Genomic DNA, 21,710 nt, shown 5'->3' with positions numbered 1-21,710 from the left:
CGAATAAACTTTTAAAAACAGAAGAAGTACTAGTATACATGACGACACAGCTAATAACCAATTAGGTCTAACATCGATCATGTTATTTTCATATAGAATAATACTGTGTACTTGGCACAATCAACGCCCGTCAAATGTGCTTATATGGCCAACAATATTGTGCCACATCCTAAAATTGCAAGTTTGCAACTTTCACATTGATTTTTAAACAGCTAATTAGTAATTAAACATTCTAAGCTAAGGCTGGCCCTTAAGTACGTTGACACTTGTGATCTTAGTATTGTGACATGACATAAAGATTTGCATAAAGTATAGTATCAAACACACAAAAAAAAATTAAAAAATACTTGTATGTAGTATGTAGGTTTTTATGTGATTGCGGCCGATTTGTTGATAATTGGCACGTCCTCACCTAGTTTTGTCGTATAAATGGAGGGAGAGGTTATAGAATGTTTATTTAAATACGTCCGAGTTTTACTTGTTATAAGCTTACAAAGTTACAAGTTGTCAACATCATACTTTGAAAATAATGATAATTTAGTTGTAAAAAAAAAAAAAATAGGGAGTAATAATAATTTAACCTTTGGATTTTATCACCTCAAGACCTCATCAATTGCAGGAAAATTATTTATGCGGCTTTAGGGCATCATGTAAATATGTAATGAGTCAGCAAAGTCTTAAAGATGAATACACTAAACTAAACTAGGAGTACGAAGTAAGCAGTAATTACATTAATTAACCTGTAATTCTGCAAATTATTCCTAATCTAAAAACAAGCTACAATAGGGGGAAAAAATCTTACAAAGAAAATTTGAAGTGAAAATGATGTACTTATGACCTGTTCACATTTACTGAACTGAGCTGAACTGAACTGAACTGAACTGAATGGAGCTAAACTGAACTGAACTAAAATTAAGCTGAAGTGAACAGACCCTTAGATAAATTAGGTTCGTGTAATGTCCTAGTGATAATTCATCCAATTCGGTACTTAGCCAATAATTCATGTAATATACAAATTAATGTTGATTAATTTATTGTCATAAATCAATCAATATTAGTCATATTAATTATTGGATCAGATTAATATTAGTAAAACCGAGTCATGTATTGTAGGCACCCTTCAAGATTGTGTTAGGTTATCAACATCAAGTAATCAAATACTAGACGTATTTAATTTATAGGTCCCAAGAAGTTATTAAACTTAGAGATAATGAAGAATCCATTCATAATCAACCAGTCAAGTTTCGCTCTTAGAATCATGAGATGGTTGACCTATACACTTTATACTTGAATAATACTTTATTAATCTAGAATTTGTGTTATTTAAATTCTTTGTTTCATTATAATGAATTACCGAGTATATTATTCTTTTGGTGATTACACAAATTAGCTACAGCCTATACTATAAAAGTGAAATTTGTCAATTCTTTATATAAAATAAATTATATGTCACTTTTCTTTTTTCTTTTTTTGATGATAATATGTCACTTTTCTTAAGAGAACGAAAGCAACAAGTCACTACAAAATATTGGTGATTATGTAATCAATTTGCTGACATTTTAATTTGATTTTTTTTTTTAATTTTTTTTTGTTGACAAATAATGATTCTTAAAGAGGCATATATTGCACAAGACTAACCGAAATACTACCTCCGTTAACATTTAGTTGCAACTTTGGAATATTTTATGTCTCTCAAATAATACCCCAAAGTTGCAACTAAATGTTAACGGAGGTAGTAAGCTAATAAGTAATAAAAAAAAATTATTGTTGTCAAATGGCTGGCCCAGTGATTATATACTTTTTAGTCTTCGTATCATTATTTTTTTTAAAATCTTTTTTTCAACATAATGCCACAAATATTTTGATGTTACAATGACTTGGAGATTTAGAGAGCTTGTAGCCTTGTAGGTTGTGATTTGTAGTATGAAGGAAGAATGAGAGTGAATATTGTGAAGTGATGGGGTTATAGAGGGTAGAGTGGTGGTGGTGGAGGAGGAGGATGAAAGAGGGTTGCAAGAGTCGTAGAAGACGAGCTGGAAGGATGGTCGTACATGGCGTATGTGATGAAATCTATAAGTCATTTAGTTGAGATAAGTGGTAATATATCCGTTTCTTATTATTTGTAAGACATAAAAAATTATTTTATTGTAAATTATAAGAAACAGAGATGATACGGAGTATATATTTTTAAGTTATGACTTCTTTACCCCGCCTAAAAAGAAAATTACATGGTGAGAACTGAGAAGAGACGATAGTCGACAGAGTATGAGAGTAGATCAAATTCTAACTCTCCCTATAAATTTGTAAAGCTAAGAAAGCCAAAAATTGAATCCGTCAATGTACAATGTCAATCAAACATTCATTTTTAAAGCACTAGTTTGGCTAAAATTAAGTTGACGGCCCAAGGACAACTAATGGTCAATTGACTTAAGCTGGAGTGTCGCAAAATCTATGCTCATTGCTGACTTTGCACATGGGCTGATGTTCAACATTACGGCTTCTTTTGTTTTTGGCAACTTAACATTCTGACTTCTATTTGCCAACTTAGAGGAAATGCAGGAAATTTTCTAAGTATAGTCTCAAATCCCGTGTAACTTAGCTACCTAAGTACTCGGTATTTATTTAATCAAGGTTATGCACATACATTGGATTATATAAACTTCCCAAATCCTAGCATGTTACAGGAGTGAGACTCGGTCACCAGGCCGAAAGGAGTAGCATTAACCGCGTAATTCTATGTTAGGGTATGCAATCCAAGCCCCACCTAGTAAGAATAAGGATGTGGTGACTTGCTTAGTTCCTTATAACTTATAAGTGTCCACCTACTCCATTAGGTGCCCAAAAGGCCAAAAACCAAGGCTGTGCAGTCTAGGACCAAAGCAAACAATATCATATACGTAATGAGCAACACTTCTGTCGAGTATTACCAGCATTACATAATAAGAGTACAAGTTTGTATGTCAACTGAATGCATAGCAGCTGTTTGCTGAAGCTTTTTTCAGGCAATCGTCTTTCCTTCATTAACTCAATTTATGTAGCAAGAACTCGAGAAGATTAGAGCTAAAAGTCAGAAACTTAGAACAAATGCTCCATTATATTTTTTTAGTAAAAAAGCACAGGAGACAGAACCATGCGGTCATAAGATTACAACACAGGACCATACAGTCATACGAATACAGCACAATATCGGACCATATTACAGGAATACGCACGCCCATACTGCCATACAATGCACTGATTATAGTATCACATAAAAGATCCAAAAAAAAACATATATGATATATCACAGAAAGTGGAGATGTTAATTACAAGATTATAAAAAAAGGATCTTAGAATTGACAACAGGAAGAACATTACAAATTATAAAACAAAATGGTGGAGCTCACTATACTGCAATGGTGCCTCTTTGTAGGAAGACCGAACCAAGACTGCGAAACAAGTCATACGTCAGCTTAAACTCTCTCTCTCTCTTTCTCTCTCTCTCTCCAGCCCTGAAAGGCTGCAACTCCTCGCTCATCACTCCAAATGACAAAAAGGGAGAACTTCACGGAGATTAAGCAGGGGTTTGATATGATCTTAGGAGCCAAATCACTAAATATCATGATTACTTCATCAAAAATTGATGGTCTTTTTGAGCAAGAAGAGTACTAAGGATAATTCAACACCAAAAATAAGTTGAAGCCAAGTTCTATCCAGCATAAATCCATACAACGTAATTCCAGCTCGGTTTCTCTCAAAATATGTTACTGTTATACAGAAAAAAGAGTGCAATATATAAGCTTCAATATCTAATCTACATAAGCAATCATAAATATTTCTGTTTTTAAGTAACACAATTTTAAGCTTACCAAGAGCATGTCGTTTCTGGAATGAGATCGTGCTGTAGGCATAAGCCGGGAGCAATTTGGTAGTATCGACATCATCTTCCTCAGATCCTGCATCATCGTCATCTGAATCTAAGCTCCTAGGATCAAAGAGACCTGCATTAGTATGGTTTGCTCCTGGCAATTCAGTCTCAGAAGTGACAAAGGAGTCAATCGTTGCGCAGACATGCCACTTGGCTGATAGAGCGGTGATTGCCTGTGCCTTATGCGTGATCTTTGTAGCACTTCTCAGTATTATCATCAACCCTGCCAATAGAGTCACAGAGCAAAGCTGCACCAGAAGTAGTATTAATAAATAAAGTGGTTTCAGAGCATTAACTAGTATTCAGATGATTAAAAAAGAGACATACTGCTAGTTCCCCGGCCCTGAATATGCTCATATCAGCATTAGGTTTGGTAGTCAACACCAGGAAAGTAAGCTGGCTCAGAGTGATCAATATTAAGGAAAATAAAATAAATGCACGGTAACGATGGCTTATGATCCTCAAGTGCCTCCTGATCCTCAGGTGCTCTATTAGAATAGAAGCCACATCTGAATCTACCTCAAAAACAGACGCAAAATCCTTGAGCCGCAATATCTGGAGGTAGCATATCAGACGGAAGAGGACACAGACCAGGAAAAAGACTAAGGTACGATAAATCCATGAGATTAGCTCCAATGAGCAGGCTACAATGTCACTCAAGATGACATTACCCAAGAAGGGAATTCGGGAGGCCCCAGTAGCATACCACCAGACTTTATATGCGCATTCAGCTACAAAACATGGGATAACAAATATACACAGAATGTTCAATGATCTCTGCATAAACCAAAAAAGAAAAGTTAATTCATCATTACTACTATCATTAATCAATTCACAATGACATTAGAGTGGAAAGTTTGTAAATAGTGAAGACAATAAGAAATTTCACTTGACTAGTTGGAAATTTTGGTAGGGATCCTCAACCAGGCCTAGTTCGTGAAGTACAAAGTCGTAATTGATTGATCAGGGTTTTAATGGCCAAATGATTTAGGCATTCCAGCCACATGGATTCATGTAGCTGGAGCCTTGGAGAAGGTGTAAAAGAGCAATTAGGAGGTTAAAATTTAATCAGTCTGATATATGACTCCTGGTTTCTGGGATAATCCGCCACCATTGTGCAAAATGCCAACTTCCTAGTCGTATCTATGGTATGGTAGGACATGTAAGAAGTCTTATGGTTATGCTAGGATAAGCAGTAATAGATTGATAAAGCATATACACAACTATTGTCTCCAAACATCAACGATGCATCGCTCATTAGGTCCATCTCCTTTGGTACACAGCCAAGCCAAAAAGCAACACGATGATCTAGTGGTCAGCGAAACATGCCACTATAGTACTCAATAATGCCATAACCAATCCAAGGCATTTAGCATGAAATACCTGTAGTAATAGAAATAGCTACTCAAAATTTTAGGCTATCAAAGGTATGTAAATTGCTGTTTTGTTAAGATGTACTCCTTACTTGTTTTCTTATGTCAAGCATATTGGTAAACTAACAGTTGACCCCGTTCCAGCTAAACTTTTTCCTCCAAAGCATATATGACAAGAGGTTTTCATTTTTCCAAACCCTCCAAGTATCAAACTTGGATCTTCTTTGGTTTTTACTATAGGAGTGTCACCTAAGACAACCACGACTACAGCCACTACGACAACAACAATCTTGGTCCTTCCATTATACTAAACTCCTTAATTCACATAAAATCTTCTTTGTTTTATTATGAAGAATACATCTTATCCAAGGAGTGTAACTCACTTAAGCATATCTTTCTATGTACTCTAATTTGTAATGTGCAAAACCAATCTACAACAATAAAATACTCCTTAAACAATTGCCAATTGGTCCATTTTCTGACTTTCCCATAAAATCAGAATAACAAAAATACCCACAAGGCCACAAAAAATAACCAAATTCACACCCAATTGAATCAACCATCAAACTGATACAAGGAATCAAATGCAGCAATAAATATCACCCAGGTTAAAAATTAGTTAACACTCAAAACCCATCAAATTAAAAGATAAAAACACCATAAAACTTTGAACTCAACTACAAGATCACCCAATTTAATCAAAATCAATAAACACCAAAAAACCACAAAAGCTTAGTTATTTGGTCAAAGTCCTGGGATGTCGAACTCTGATCAAATCTCGTCTACATCATTATCCCATTAAAACACCAAATTAACCCAAAAAACCAAAATCACCCATCAAATCATGCAATTCAATAATCAAACCCCACCTCAAAAATCATCAAAAATACTAAAACATGAACAAAAATTATTCAAAAAATCCTCCAAAATTAGAAACATACATTGAGCTGGGTAGTATAATGATGCCTAACAGAATCACTGTCATTGTAAAGCTTATCAAAGAACAAGAACCTCCTGACACCAAACTTCCTCACAAAATGAGAAAGACACAAAAACGACAGCGTTGCAATGCTTGACAATGAGAGCTGCACAACGGCGTCGTATGGTTGTCTATGCTTGTCATCACACGAAGGACATGTGAGGTAAAAATACGAAAATGCAGGGACTATGATTGCAAATACCAAAAATACAGACCATGATATGATAGTATTCAACCAATCTGATTGGTCCACGCACATCCAACGTAGATAAATACGATAACTTTGCAATTCATCTTGTGCATGTGATAATACTCGATCAAAACACTTTTTTTGATTTCTGGGTATTAAATCTTCTTCCTCCATTATTTTTTGTGGGGTTTTTTTTTTTTGTTTTTTTGGGGTTGTTACAATTTTTATCTACTGTTTTTTGGGTTTGGTAAACAATTTATATGATAGAAGATTGATACAGTTGTGATAAGTCGTGTTATTTTTTTTGTTTTGTTTTATATAGGTAGGTCTAATACTCTAATGTAACACATTAGCATGTTGTCATTTTCATCATTAAATAAAGAAATCATAATATTGTCAAACTCATTATTTATAAAAATTAAAGGTTTGTCAATCTCATCCGCAATGGATGCCACATGTTGTGTTGGAATGAGATGCTTTGTGAATTGAAAGCGGAATATGGGGTCATGGGAAGCTTGTTCTTTTGAGGACGGGATCCTTTCCATGGACATGGATCATCCATTTCTTATATGTACGGTTGTGTAAACCGCAAAGTATAGTAAAATAATGGGAGTATTTTTATACTATTATTATCGATTTAGGTGTCATAACCTGAACGTAGAAAGTAATGGTAAGATTCCATTAATACAATAAGAAATATCATTGTTTAAATAAAATAGGGTGTAAAGATGAATGTCGTCCTCAAAGTATAAATCATTTAGTGGCAAATATTACTAATTAAATACTTTAATGCTTCTCAAAAAACATAGATGAAATCGATTGATCGGAGTTAACTAATGAAATGAACTACAAGCCGATAAGAAAGAAAAAAAGAATATTGTTTTCAAAAGTAACTATTGAAGATAAGAATTAGTTGATGTTTTCGTGAGAGTTTAGTGCTTATAACCTTTTAAATTTGCTCCTTTATACATTTGAGTTAATGAGTAGTTCATATATAGCATTTATTTATCATTTTGATAAGTTAAAATATGTCTTATTCCTTATCAACTAACTTAATTAGTAAAGTTTCTTCATTTTGATCTTCCTAATTCCAATAAATTTCGTATTTCATAATGTTTCTCCTTATCATTGGTCTCAAAAGTCATACAACAAGGTAGCAAGGACCAAATCTAGCAACAACATTCATCCAAATCAATAATCAAGCCTCACCTAACACAATCTAACATTCTAACAAATGTAGACTAAAACTAAAGTCATACTTGTAGTTTTGTACTGTTGTTATATTATAGAACCACTAAAGTTCAAGAATATAAGATCACTTTACACAATCCAATTTCACTCAAATTAGAAATTCATATGTATCCAAACAGATAATTTAACGTGTTAAAGAGTTGATTATTTTATAAAATTTAATTTATAAACTCGACCAGTCAACTCACTCCAATAAAAACTCTGTTTAATTTAAGTTAAAATCATAATTAAATCAAATATTAAATATGGATAAGCAATCAAGCAATAATAAATAAAAGGAATTAGAAACATACGTCAAGTTGTGAAGTATAGTGACTCCTAACAGAGTTGCTCTCATGAACAAGCTTATCAAAGAACAAGAACCTCCGAACACCAAACTTCCTCACAAACTTAGACAAGCATAAAAACGACAACGTCGCGATGCTAGATAGAGAGAGCTGCACTGTACCGTCGTAAGGCCGATGGTGCTTAGCATCACAAGTTTCACAACCCAAGTAAAAATGGGAAAATGCAGGAACTATGATGGTAAAAAAGATGAAAACGGTCCATGAAATAATAATATTGAAAATTGTTGATTGGTCTACGCACATGTAACGTAAATAAGAACGAACTGTACATAATTCATCGTTAGCATGGGATAAGCTACGATTATATGATTTATTTTGGTGTTTGGAAATTAAAACTTCATCTTCTGCCATTTTTATTTTTATTTTTTTGTGTTGTTGTTGTAGAATAAAAATTTGATAAGTGTTTTTATATTTGATAAGTAGATTAATAAGAACAATGATTGAAAAGAAGGGAAAGATAGATAGTGTGAAATAAAATTGTGGCCACTAATACGACAAATGGGACCCTTAGTTTAATTGTGGATCACAAAAGTTTTGGTGTATTATTTGGCATTTAGATTTTATGCTCTTATTTGGTTGTCTTTTAGTTAGTGCCGACTACTAGTACTACTCTATAGTTTAATTAGAAATTCTAAACTACTTATAATAGTTTTTGTAATTGATACTAGTTGTTCCCCTATCAATAATCAAAGTTGTGTTAGTTACTTAGTTGTCACAATATGATCCAATTATTTCACTGTATATGTTTCGAGTATGAAATTTTTACGATTTGTAAACAGATTTGTACGTGTTTTTGGTTTTAAAAACGAACTTATACATACAAACTTGCTTGTTTGTAAGCTAACCTCGATTTTTATTCAATTCGTCTAAGGAAATCTCTTCTGATACCTACGTTAGCACTTGATGGTGAGTGTAAATAGACGTAACTTGAAATCTTAATCTTCATTTAATGACTATTTATAGGCATTTATGCCATGGTGGCTGAGAACCCTAGACAAAAAGGTTTTAGTACAGTTGTTAGAAAAGTCAAGTTTATTGTATGTATTGGCTATATTAAGCTTTAAGGTTGGTTAATAGAAGGCCTAATCACATGGTTTTTGCTGTTTTATATACTCCTCTTCTCCCTAGTCATATTTTTAAGTAGGAATAGAGTATATGGGTCTAATTAACCTTCTATCTCAGGAATAGGCCACTAGAATCTAAAAATCTCTCTATCTATCTCAGGATAAAACTAGTAAATAGAAAAGAAAAATACAATAGAAATATGTTAAAAAAAAAAAATTATACATAAAACTAAGACTAAAATTGGTAATGTGAATTGAACATCCCATAATAACGTATGCAACAATTACATCTGAGTGGATATAATAATACTCCGTATTTGAAAGTTTATCATCTTGTCTAACACTAGTACATTATTGTATGAATTCTTTCGTGTGGAAATCTCATTGTTGTATCTTTAATTACAAGTCTTTCAACCCCTTGTAAAACACTACTTAATTTGGTTTTATAAAAGTAAAAGTTGTATTAGAATTTGTTTGATGAAGTAAAGTTGTATCTTAATTTTTTACTAAAAGGTGTTGCAAGTTGAAAGAGTGTGAAAAGAATGAAGCAAATATGAATTTTGTCACATTTTTATTTGAATGGATGTCCTTTTCTGTTAAAAGGAAAATTGGATACGTGATGTGTCTGAATTCATTTTGAGAAATGACAATAATTGTAGGAAACTTGGAAAGTACAGTTTCAACACATTCAAGCAAAGCATTTTATGTGAGAGTTGAATGCCATTTTCTAAGTACTAATCGAGTTGTGGGAAACGAGATTGAATAAGTACGTAGCTATACAAGACTTCTCCAAAAGTCCAAAGGTATATATATAATGCACATACTACGAGTCGTCGAGTCCTACAATTGTGTTTTTCTAACCGCGATTTCACTTATCCAATCTGATGTACCCTTTCTTAGATCTAATCCGAGCTAGTTGATACTTATCATAACTTAATTAACTCTTATATACTTTATATTATCATTTCAAATTCTGATTTCTAAAATCTAATACTTTGTAAATAATAGTGTAATGAAATGAAAAATATTAATATTTCCTCCTATTTTAGTTGCATCACATTGTAAATTGCGGATCTTCTAAATAATTTTGGAGATGATAACAATTTAAGACTAATCTATTTTAATAACCTTGATATACCTCTCAAGTAAAATAAAATTAAATATTCCATTTTTAAAGTTTAGTTTTGCTAAGTAAAAAAAAAAAAAAAATAGTAATAATAATTATATATTATACTTCGAAAAAACCTTGGTCGTGCACTTGTACTAACTGGATCAAGGTTTGAGGGCCATGATTTTATAGTTCTAACTCTTCGAGTAAAATTCTGACTTGTAATAAAACCCAGGCCCATTAAGCCTTATGATGGTGAATGGACTACAAAAAGGCAAGCCCAAAAAGTCCATCAGACAACTTTTGAAGCCCATCAGATTTTTCAGATGAATATAGCAATGTCCAATTGAATTGTAGTGCCCAAAAAAACAAAAAGTGTATATAGCAATGAATGAGCAATATGCCAATATGTTGATTGTTGAACTTGTAGATTTCGGTTTTCGGCTTATTTAGTTGGTTAAAGTTTTTAAAGATTTCACTGATCAAATTTTACCTAAATTAGTTCCCTTTTGCAACCTTTTTTACAAAAAATTAAAAAATGAAAATATAAAATTTAGTCTTTAATCCTTCATCATTATATGATTTCTACCCTAATCATTAAGTTGATAGGCCTAAAAGCTTTATTTTGCATATGAGACTTGAATATAAGAGTTTTAGGAATTGAGAGCGGGTATAGATTGAAAAATAGTTGTTGGAAATTCATGAATATAAGACAAAGTACTCATTTAATTGTTGATTGAAAAATACAGGATTACAAAACATAAATACGCTAATTAATTTTCTTCGCCTTTCTTATTAATAACATTCTAACACAAGTTTAAACGACTCTTTCTTAAGACAATCAACATAACCCGACTTTGTGCTCTAAACAACTTGTCACATCAGCCTTACACGTATCATATTTCAAAATGTTGGATTGTTTATCTTTTGATGACTACCAATATGTCAAGATCTTGATTTACATTATATCTAGAAAAAAAATAATAACTATTAGTAAGGACAAGTATATAACAGATACATTTTCTAACTACATACAAAATCAATAAATTTTCAATTTGTAATTATCCTTAACTCACATTTGAGTTATTATCATTAAATCAATATCAATAGTATGTATCTACATGCACTTCATTCATGTGTAATGCTTGAGGACTCATATGGTGATGATGCTTCAACCTATAATTTCTTTTTCTTTTTCAATCAATATACTACCTTCGTTTCATATTCTTTGTAACTTTGAAATATTTTATATCTCACAAATAATACCTCAAAGTAAAAAATATTATGAAACAGAGATTGTATAAGTTATATACCATATATGTGACATACCTAATTATTTAAGATGAGAGTGATTTTAAGAATAGACAAATGAATGTAATTACACGAAGTACTATTTTATTTGTAGTAGTCTAAGCTCTTTAAGTTTTTATTTCTCTTTTAAATATAATAATATACTTGTATAACAAACAAAAGTTAATAAAGAAACATCCCTTATGACCTTATCTAGCCTTATCCAAGTGGGCAACTAAATCAGCATCCTCCTCAATCTAACACATAGAAGTATAATAAAGTTTAGAATAAAAAAACTTTAAAAAATAAACAAAAACTGCAAAATCATGTGAGAGAAATAATCACAAAAACGAAAGGATCATGTGATCCACATTATCCATTAATGCATATGCATGAAGCATATTCTTCATTTTCTTCTCTATTATCCGATCCACATCAAGTGTACTTAGTTATAAGTGAACTTAGATAAGTTAGGATTACCATTGAATTTTTACTAAGTGAAACTTTAACCGACATTTTTTAAGGCAAGAAAAAGAATTCCGATCAGACTTTAAACTTTTATATTTGTACATCTTTATGGGATAAATCATGATAAATCTCACTAATTGTACCCCTAATCTTTTCTTCCGTGATAAAAACTCATTCCTAGTAGTCCTATCTTATCATCCAACACCTATGAATACCTTGTGAATAATTGAATGTATATAATTTATCAAATTATTTAATGTATGAAGTAATGTAAGGTGGTGAGTGTGTTGGTTTTCTTCCTTTATAATTGAACATTATTTGAGAATGAGGACAAATGAGACTATAAATGATTAGACTTAATCCTAATCTAATTTATGGACCGAATTAATAAAGTTTCTACTTTAGACCAAAAATAAAAAGGTTTCCATTAGTGTCCTCCATCTTCTCATCAACAATGGCCGTGCTTCAATATGATCCAATTTGGGCCAAGATCGTTTTAAGAGTGAAGTCAGATCAAGTTTCATCAACCTTTGACTTTGAGCAATCAATTCTAAATTATACGTATATGCTCATCAACTTTAATTTGGTAAACAAGTTAAACTAATACAGTACTATATAATACTTAAATCCTACACTTGATAGCATGATGTGCGCTATTTTCTTAAAAGAAAATAAAATTTAAAATCATAATTTTATGAGATTGTGACAAAAGAACTTTATACTACGTATTGAATTATATATGAAGATCATATAAGCTCTTAATTTTTATTCTATACTATTTTTGTAGTTTGAGCGCAGAACACACATCATCCACTTATCTAGTTATCTGTATAGTCTAATTTGCCATTTTAATGGGTCAAAAATCATGACAATTCATTTTAGAAAAAAAATATGAGACGTATTAAACAAAGCATTTTAAATATTTTTAAATTATTTTAAAACTCTCTTTCAAAAAAAAAAAAAAAAAAAAATATTTTAAACTCAAGCCGCTATACTATTTTGAGTTTTTTTTTTTCCCCTTAATCATCCCTATTCCCTACTAGTATGATTCAAAATTCAAATGATAGTTTAATCAAGCCAACTTTAACTTGTCTATCTTATAAGTCTAATTATCCCTCAAAATAAAATCTTTTAAGACTAATTAAGATAGATGTTAACTTGATGTTCACCAAGCCATAAACCAATAAGTCAAGTTGGCTAAAGCCTCGCAGTCATTTCACCCTTATTTAGTAAGTTTTACATATTTGAACCTAACTTATCTTTACTTGATTTTCTCAAGTTAACTTTATGCAATATTTGGAATTAATCTTGATAACATAAATGCTAATTGTAAGGAAAACAAAGTCCATCTTATCTAAATTTGATCACCCTCGAACTCTTTCTGGGCCATGAGTAGCTTTTCTATAATCCACAAACAACCCTACAAAATTATACAAGCTTGACTACACTTTGTCCTTAATTATATACAAGCACACAATATGCTATATATGCTTGGCTGCTTGCAGTATATTTGCGGGTCAGACACTCAGACACTTTAAGAGTGAGAGGGAGAAGGGTAAGGGATATCCACCCTCAAAATGTCTCTAGTAGGGATTGAACTTCCAACCTCACAATCTTTCATGCTACGGGGTTGTTCACATTTACTGAACTGAATTAAATGTCTGAACTGAACTGATTGGAGCTGAACTGAACTGAGCTGAAATGAATATTTATAAGAGAGGGAAATTAAGAACTGGACTGAACTGATTAGAACTGAACTGATTGGAGCTGAAGTGAATCATTTTTGAATGAATGCATGTACACAATACTAATTTAGAAGTTCCAATAAAAAAAATACCAAGTATTGAAATAGAAGTTAAAGTATATAGGAAAGTTTGAATACATTGGGAAAGATTTTTTTTTTTTTTTTTTTTAGTTATAATAAATTGCCTAACAAGTATAATTAACCAAAGCCAAATTTGAAAGTTGAATAAAAATTGAAATAAATAAATAAATAAAAGGCCGGTATTGGGAGGCGTGTAGCTTTGGCATCCAGATTGGAGTTTTAAGGGAGGCAGAAGCCTCAAAACTATACATCATTCGCTCAACCAACCAAAAAATATTATTTAAAATATAAAAAGAAAAAAGAAACAAACTTTAGCATTTTGCAGGTCAAAGTTGGCAAGATGTGCAATCCACTTTGGTTTCCATCTTCCTCTATTTATTTATTTATTTATTTATGTCTAACTCATGGAAATATGAATTTCTGATAATTTTTGGTAAATAAAATCTATACTTCTAACATACAAGTATTATGCTTTAAATCCTTAAGAGTTGTAGGAGTAACACATTGGAAAGTTATTAAGCTAAGTTTCTGCCAACTTCCTTTGGCTTCCTAATTAAACCTACTTTGGTCACAAATCAAGATGTGAGCAAATACTGTATAAGTTTGGACCACTTTTGTTGATTTAATTATGTTTAAGACGAATTCAATTATCACAGCTTATGTAGTATTGTGTGTGTTTAATGTATAATGAAAACACTATTTTTGATGCTCTTCTTATAACACAAGCTTTTATTTTTACTACATATTTATTTGTTTGCTGATATTAATAAAGTAAAATGAGTTTTTATTTGAATGACAAATTTACTCATTACTTATATAATTTGTGTGTCCTTAGGCGAAGGACGATAATTTTCAATAATAGGCTTTTTTTTTTTTTTTTTTTTGAAAGGTTCAATATTAGGCTCATTATTAAAGTAAAATATTTTGATTGCAAGTGGGAGGTAAAAAAAACAAAAAATAAAAATATTAATTGTTTGATTTCCAATCAACATATAAAACTACTAAATTTTTTAGAAATAATTAAAGCTAGGAATTTGGTATTTAATGTAGTTCTCGTGGAAAAATAGAGGTATTTTAACGTAGTTTGTTTTAGTAGATTTCCAATCAACTTATTTTGCATATAAAACTACTCCCTCCGTCCCCGAAAGAACAACCCATTTGGCCTAATTTTAGTCCCAAAAAGAATGACCCATTTGCATTAAAACACCCACCAATTTGCAACAATATTTGCGCAAAATTAGCTTCCCCATATAAAAATTTGATTTTCCATGTAATTTTATTACTTTCTCTCTCTATTTTTTTTACAAACCCCATGTAAATTTATCTTTTCAATATACTTTTACTTCTTTTCATTTAACTTTCTTAATACCTGCGTAATCAACCCAAATGGGTCGTTCTTTTGGGGACGGAGGGAGTAATAAATTTTTTAGAAATAATTAAAGCTAGGAATTTGGTATTTAATGTAGTTCTCGTGAAAAAAAAGAGAGGGTATTTTAACGTAGTTTGTTTTAGTAGATAAGTTGAGGAAAGCCAGGATTTTATATATATATATATATATATATATATATATATATATATATATATATATATATATATATATATATATATATATATAAATCCTATTTTTTATAGCATTGTATGGGTCTACTTTTCAATTTTTAGTAAGTACTTTAAATTTATTGTTTGAACATGTATGTAACCCTATTTTTTAATATTAAAACATATTAACATTGTATCTTTTTGGAATCAAACCATGATTTTGATCCATCATTATTAACATAACACATTTTGAATAAATATATTATAAAGCATGAAAGTATAATTGAAAATACTTATATTCTTCCTTAGATAAGAAAGAACTTATTCTTACATTTCTTTTCCTGTTTTTCCCCTCTCCAATTCAAAGAATTTAAAATTTCTCCAAGATATTTTGTAATTCGACATGGCCCTCCAAATTCTCCATGAACAATGAATATCACTAGCATGTTGAATTGAAATGGTTGAATTGATCTCTCAACTAAACCATCACCAATTCACCACCTAGTTAATTTATTTTCTCAATCCTCAATATACTCATTTACAAGTTATTAGAAAACCTACAAATTCTCACAACCTAGATATATACTCCTTATTTAGTGGTTTTCTACTTTTCTTTATGTGTATCACAAACTCACATTACATTGAATAAAAACGCCAAAACACGATATTAACATCCTTACTTGAGTTAAACAACGAATTGGTGACATTAGGTTTATTGGATCTTTTGTCCCTTGGTAGTTACAAATAGGTTTTCTCTAGCAATATAAATTAGAGGAATTCTTAGCCTCCAATTGTTAGAGTCACGAATGACTCAAATAACACACGCTGGTATTTCACATGATACTAACAACAAATCATATTGATATCAACAAAACATTTTTGCATTCGTTGTTATCACTGAATAAGGTTATTAGTATCATAATGATATCATTTAAAGTATAATGAAATATCAACACGTGTTATGACATTTTTTTTTTCCAAATGCAGTAAAAGTGAAAGTACTAGAGGTTCAGAATTCCTCATATAGATTATGTGACGGGTTGAAATTGAAATTCTCATATTAGGCCATTAGAAATGTAAATTACAATATGAAGAAAAAAAAAGGGTTTTCCAATTTGCATGTTTTCCCAGCAAAATGTTTTAAAACAAGGCTAATAGGCTATGGAAATGTCTTAAAGACACATTATCTGATCCAGACTAATCTAATCTGATTGTTTGATTTAACCAAACTTTGAATTTATGTGTACGATATATTGATAATGTATAATGAATAAATGTATCAAGTGAGATCTTATTTTTTGCTCAAACGTTTAGCCTTCAGTTTCGACAAGTAGTACAGAATACTTGCATCTACAAATACATGTATTTTTTCAAGTATGCCGTGGTCGCTCATAAAAATAATTAGGAGCAAAAAGTTAGCTTAACAAGCATAAACCAAAAAGTAATGGTCGCCAAATTGCATGATTTACAAGCATAATACATCAAACGCATAATCACTCAAAGTGCTCGTCAAAATTCATACTGAAAGGACAAGAAATCAACTCATCCAGTCGACAACTTGCCTTTGAAGATATGTTTACTAATATATGGTCCAAAATTATACTTCACAAAGCACCTTGATTGTAACAAAACTTAAGCAAGCGAAAACATTGATAATCAAATTTGAACAATAACAAGTAGATGTAGCCAAGCTAACACAAAACTTCAATAGATTTTGATCTTTGCAATACAAAATACTCTTCATCCTAGGCCTTTTTCCATTTTGTGCGGTATCCAAAACAAACTTTTGACCATAATAATATTTCATTACATATTATTATAGATTAAAGTTGATGATTAAACTATACATTGAAACGAATGTAACAATATCTCATACTCCGCAACAATGGTTTTTAGATTGACTGCGAATATTATTAAAGTTTTCCGTCACACAAAAAATGAATAAAAAAAATATGAAATAACACGTCTGTTTTTTATATGTATTTTTTAGAAAAAAGGTTTTTGTGAGTTGCTAAAGAAAAAACACCTCAAATATAAATTATACTAACAAATTTCCAGCTGCTAAATTTGTTCATATAATTTAAAAATCAACAACCGAAACCAAAAATGAGAGGTGGATGACAAAAATAATGCACCAAAAACAATAAGCTTTTAGGTCAAAATGTTGTCTAGTAACACATTTAGGTAGGTCTAGAAGTTGATATAAAAAATCCAACATTCATACAACTACTATGCCTAACCAAAGTTTTCATCACCTCACCTTCCCTAGTTCCCACTTCCCACCCACACATTACATCCAAAACTCATAATGGCACACACACCAAATTCCATATATGAAGGGTTAAATGAATCTAATAGATAGCTCTTATCCCTTTCTCTTCCCAAAATGCCCCTCGATTTTTCCCGAGGATGCCGAATACGCCCCTAGGTAAGCCCAATTCATAACCAAACTTGTAATATAGCAAGGATAAACAAATCACTTGACCTCTCTTTCATAACCAGGACTGCCCATTATTAAACCAAAAACGCTACTAAATACGTCGAATGCATAACCCAATGCAAAAGGAAAGTTAAACAAAGCATTGAATCCCATTCTTTCTCTACCAAAACTGCCCCTTGTTCAGCCAATTACGCCCCTAAGTACGCCGAATGCATAACCCAATGCATAGAGGAAAGTTAATCAAAACCCTGAATCTCATTTTTTTTTTATCCACTACCAAAACTGCAACTGGTTCAGCTGATAACGCCCCTAAATACGCCAAATGTATAACCAAGTCTTCTACAAACACTAGAAAAATAAAAATCATAATGAACACGAAGATAAAAGGTAACGAAGAAGCATCCAGAATCCTTCAATCTTGGGTATGCCATGCCAGGAAATAAAAGCAAGTTTTAATCAATGACGTGAAATAAAATGAGCCTTTTATCAGCAAAAAAAATCTTATCAAAAAAGATTCCTGTAAAGAGGGGTGACATGATTACTCATCTTCACACCTACAAGCAAAAGGATTTTGTGCATAATCATAGCAATCTAATAAAGTCTGCAAAAACCCAATTCTAAAGAATACAGAAAAAAAGAAGGAAAATAAAAAAAGAGAAAAGAACAAAAACTACAGGGCAAAGATGATGAATTGTAAACCAAATGTTGAACAAAAGATCCCAAAAGGAAGACCCAAAACACAAGCATCTAGTTTTCCTATCAATCAAATGTTCAAATTAAAGGCATCTTTAAAGAGATTTTCAGTCAAGCATAAACAACAGCATTCGAGCAAAGGACATCGAAAAAATCACAAGATAGACTATTGATCCAACCAGCATCGCCCTTGGCTAATACCGATCTAATGACCATGAAAATGAGAGTAAAAAATTCATAAACAAGACTAAAACATCGCCCTTGGCTAATACCGATCTAATGACATGAGTAAATGAAGATAAAGAGTAGAATGAACAAATCCATGTTGAATGTAATACATGATGCAAAATGAAGCATATTCATGATCTGTAAACAACAACAAAGAATCACGACGGAACGATTTCACCTGCTCAAATATGCACATTACAGATTGATCTCATTTTGAGCTTAGATGGTTAATCCTCACAAACACAATAGTGAGAAAAGGTTCAAGATATTCAAATTAGCCAAAATGTATTCCACGTTTGATAAACACAATAGGATCATGTCAAGCATATACACACAAAGGTAAGATAATTACAAGTTCATGAACAACAACAACAACAAAAGCAGAAGCTTAAACTCGTATTCGAGCAATCGAAAACAAGAACATAAATAACGAAACTCGAAGCTCCATCATCAACATGTAAATAAGAAATTTTGTTTTCTCATTCATTCATGATAGAAATTTCCTCTTTATCTCTACAATACAAGTGATGAACAAGGGGGGGTTGAAGTTGAATGAAAAGGGGGAGTATTAGCATTGATCTTTCATTCTAAACAAGACCTAAAATACCCCTTCCCTCAATTTCATCAGATCTCTTTTTTCTATTAGTAAAATACAACTCTCCAATCTTCAAACCCCCCTTCTTCAACAACAAACACCATTTTTGTAATCTCATTTTCTCTCTCCTCTGAAATCAACAGATCTCATATAATCACTATTTCCCCCCTAAAATCAAAGGGGGAAATTTTTATAACCAACCAAAAAAAAAAAAAAATTTAACAAGAAACTACAAGTTAATCTTCTCCCAACATCATTCATATGATATAACATCATATCATACCATATCATATCATATATTATAATTATAATATATGATGATATATTTTCATACCCATATTTCATTTTTCAATTTCAATCTTCCCCATTTTTTCAATTTTTTTTTTCCTGTTCTTCCGCATTAAAATTTCAAAGAACATAAAATTAAACCCATAGTAGAGAGAAATGGAAGAAATAGAAAGAGAATCACTCAGTTGTTTTTTGTTTCCTTCATCAAATTCCTTCTTCCAATATTTTTTTTTTCGTCATCAAATTATTACCATTAATTTTCTTTACCGTTAAAGACAAAGCGCCGTCGTCGGAAAATCCTCAAACCCGTAAAAACACCCGTCAATCTCCGGCGGCGGAAGATTCAGATCGAACGGCAGAGGCTGCTTCAAAACCACCTCACTGTTAAATCCAACGGCTGCAGACGACGAAGCAATATCACCGTCCACGTCATCAATCACCGACGACGACGAATCACAATCACTCCGACAATCATCCGACGGCGCGTGAACAACACGCGCTTTTACCGGCGGCGCGTGACGAATCCGAATCGCCTGAGACGCGCTGTAAGACTCAACGGTACTACTCATCCCACTCGAAGCCGGCCGTTGGATCATCTCGGCATCGCTGCAACCACCACCACCAACACCGTCGGTTCCATGATGATAAGGGTCAACCAAAACGGCGTCGTTTCGGTAGAACGGAGAAGGGTGGTTTAAAACAGTGTCGTTTTGATGATGGTTGTGATTGGAGGAAGAAGGTGGGAAGTTGGTTTTAGCTTTGGGGCCACGGAGTTGCCGTGCGGCCTTATCGTAAGCCCGTGCAGCGTCTTCTGCAGAATCGAAGGTTCCTAACCAAACCCGGGTTTTCTTCCACGGGTCACGGATCTCCGCCGCGAATCTACCCCACGGCCGTTTTCGAACTCCTCGGAATTTTACATTTGAATTTGAGCCGTTGATTCCAATCGCCGCCGGTGGGGGATCCAACGGTGTAGATCCATTCTGGGTTTGGGGTTGGATTGTCTTAGCCGTTGATCTTCCTCTTCTCATGATTGATTGGATTTTCGAGGAGAGAGAAAAATGAATGAATAATGGGTGGTTTTACAGAGAGAGAAAGAGGAGATAAAATGGAAGAGGAAAAGCTAAAAGCTTTGTCAAATAGTGGGTGAAAAAATGGGGGATTATATTAAATTTCAAAAAAAAAATTGTGGGTATTTTTTATTTATTAAAAATAAAAATGGGGAATTTTTTGCAGTGATTGTTTTGTTGCAGGAAGAAGAAGAAGGTGGTGGTGGTTGTAACAATGGCAGTTCCTTTTCTCTCTCTAGAAAAATGAAAAAATTTCTCTCTCTAAAAGGAAGAGGAGGAATGTGTGGGTAGGAGGATGGAAGGCATATTTTCTCTCTCCTCCTTTTTTTTTTTTTTTTTCTGAGAGGAAGGAAGTCTTTGAATCTTATTTTTTTATTTTTGGTTGGTTTATTAATAATTTATATTTTTATGAATAATTTTTATTGCGTTTTGGCATTGTTTTTGGTTTGCTTTCTCGAAATCTCTACCTTCTCTTCGCTTGCCCCCACAAACCGACTACTCTACTCTACCAGAAAATAATTTAAATACGGTTACCGTGTACTCGGTATGAATGTATTGATAAATAAAGTATTTGTACTTGTGCTCTTTGGATGTAGATTATCAATGTTTAAGCCTTTAAGATCAAAATTATATGATTAGCATTAGTTCATTAAAGTCTTAAGAGGACAAAGAATATGTTTTACGGTTTAAGTTTTGAAGGTCAAAATAATGTGATGAACGAGTTACTAGCATTAGTTCGTGAAAATTTTTCAGAGAACGAAGAATCTGAGATACTAGAGTGTGTTTGATTTGAATGTATTTTATAGTTCAAGCCTTGAAGGTCGAAATAATATGTGCTACGAGTTATTAGCATTAGTTCGTTAATGTCTTGAGGGAACGGAGAATCGGAAATACCAGTGTGTGTTTTGATTTGAATATGTTTTACAGTAGCATGTAGTTTCCTTTTAATAACAAAGCATGTACTCGACTTTCATTTATGACACACCCACCAAATCCTTTCAAAAAAGGTAATTATATTAACAGTTATGAACTGTTTGGATTTCATAACGAACTGGGTA

General features: G+C 32.1%; 2 protein-coding genes across 2 annotated transcripts; both read right to left on the bottom strand.

Moving 5' to 3' along the window:
* Window positions 1-3,258: 3,258 nt before the first annotated feature.
* On the bottom strand, window positions 3,259-8,418 carry LOC145605627 (uncharacterized). The gene is made up of 4 exons (XM_081661698.1): window positions 7,994-8,418; window positions 4,235-4,684; window positions 3,849-4,155; window positions 3,259-3,746 (listed from the first exon to the last, which is right to left on the bottom strand). The coding sequence occupies exons 1-4, from the start codon at window positions 8,396-8,398 to the stop codon at window positions 3,613-3,615; spliced, it is 1,296 nt and encodes a 431-aa protein (XP_081517824.1). The 5' UTR covers window positions 8,399-8,418; the 3' UTR covers window positions 3,259-3,612.
* Window positions 8,419-19,160: 10,742 nt separating this feature from the next.
* Window positions 19,161-21,024, bottom strand: LOC145605977 (ethylene-responsive transcription factor 3-like). The gene has a single exon (XM_081662048.1). The coding sequence runs from the start codon at window positions 20,611-20,613 to the stop codon at window positions 19,855-19,857; it is 759 nt and encodes a 252-aa protein (XP_081518174.1). The 5' UTR covers window positions 20,614-21,024; the 3' UTR covers window positions 19,161-19,854.
* Between the last annotated feature and the right edge of the window lie 686 nt (window positions 21,025-21,710).

The sequence above is a fragment of the Chenopodium album genome, chromosome 22 (genome assembly GCF_948465745.1).
Source record: "Chenopodium album chromosome 22, dcCheAlbu1.1, whole genome shotgun sequence".
NCBI classification, from domain to species: Eukaryota; Viridiplantae; Streptophyta; class Magnoliopsida; order Caryophyllales; family Amaranthaceae; genus Chenopodium; species Chenopodium album.
The sequence above is the reverse complement of the archived record's forward strand: the minus strand, read 5'-3'. Positions and strand labels throughout refer to the sequence as shown.

Coding starts and splice junctions, on each gene's coding strand:
- LOC145605977 (XM_081662048.1), bottom strand. CDS start 20,613: ATGAGAAGAGGAAGATCAACGGCTAAGACAATCCAACCCCAAACCCAG.
- LOC145605627 (XM_081661698.1), bottom strand. CDS start 8,398: ATGGCAGAAGATGAAGTTTTAATTTCCAAACACCAAAATAAATCATAT. Junction 4,156..4,234: donor TCAGGGCCGGGGAACTAGCA/GTATGTCTCTTT, acceptor CTTCTGGTGCAG/CTTTGCTCTGTGACTCTATT. Junction 3,747..3,848: donor CCAGAAACGACATGCTCTTG/GTAAGCTTAAAA, acceptor TCTGTATAACAG/TAACATATTTTGAGAGAAAC.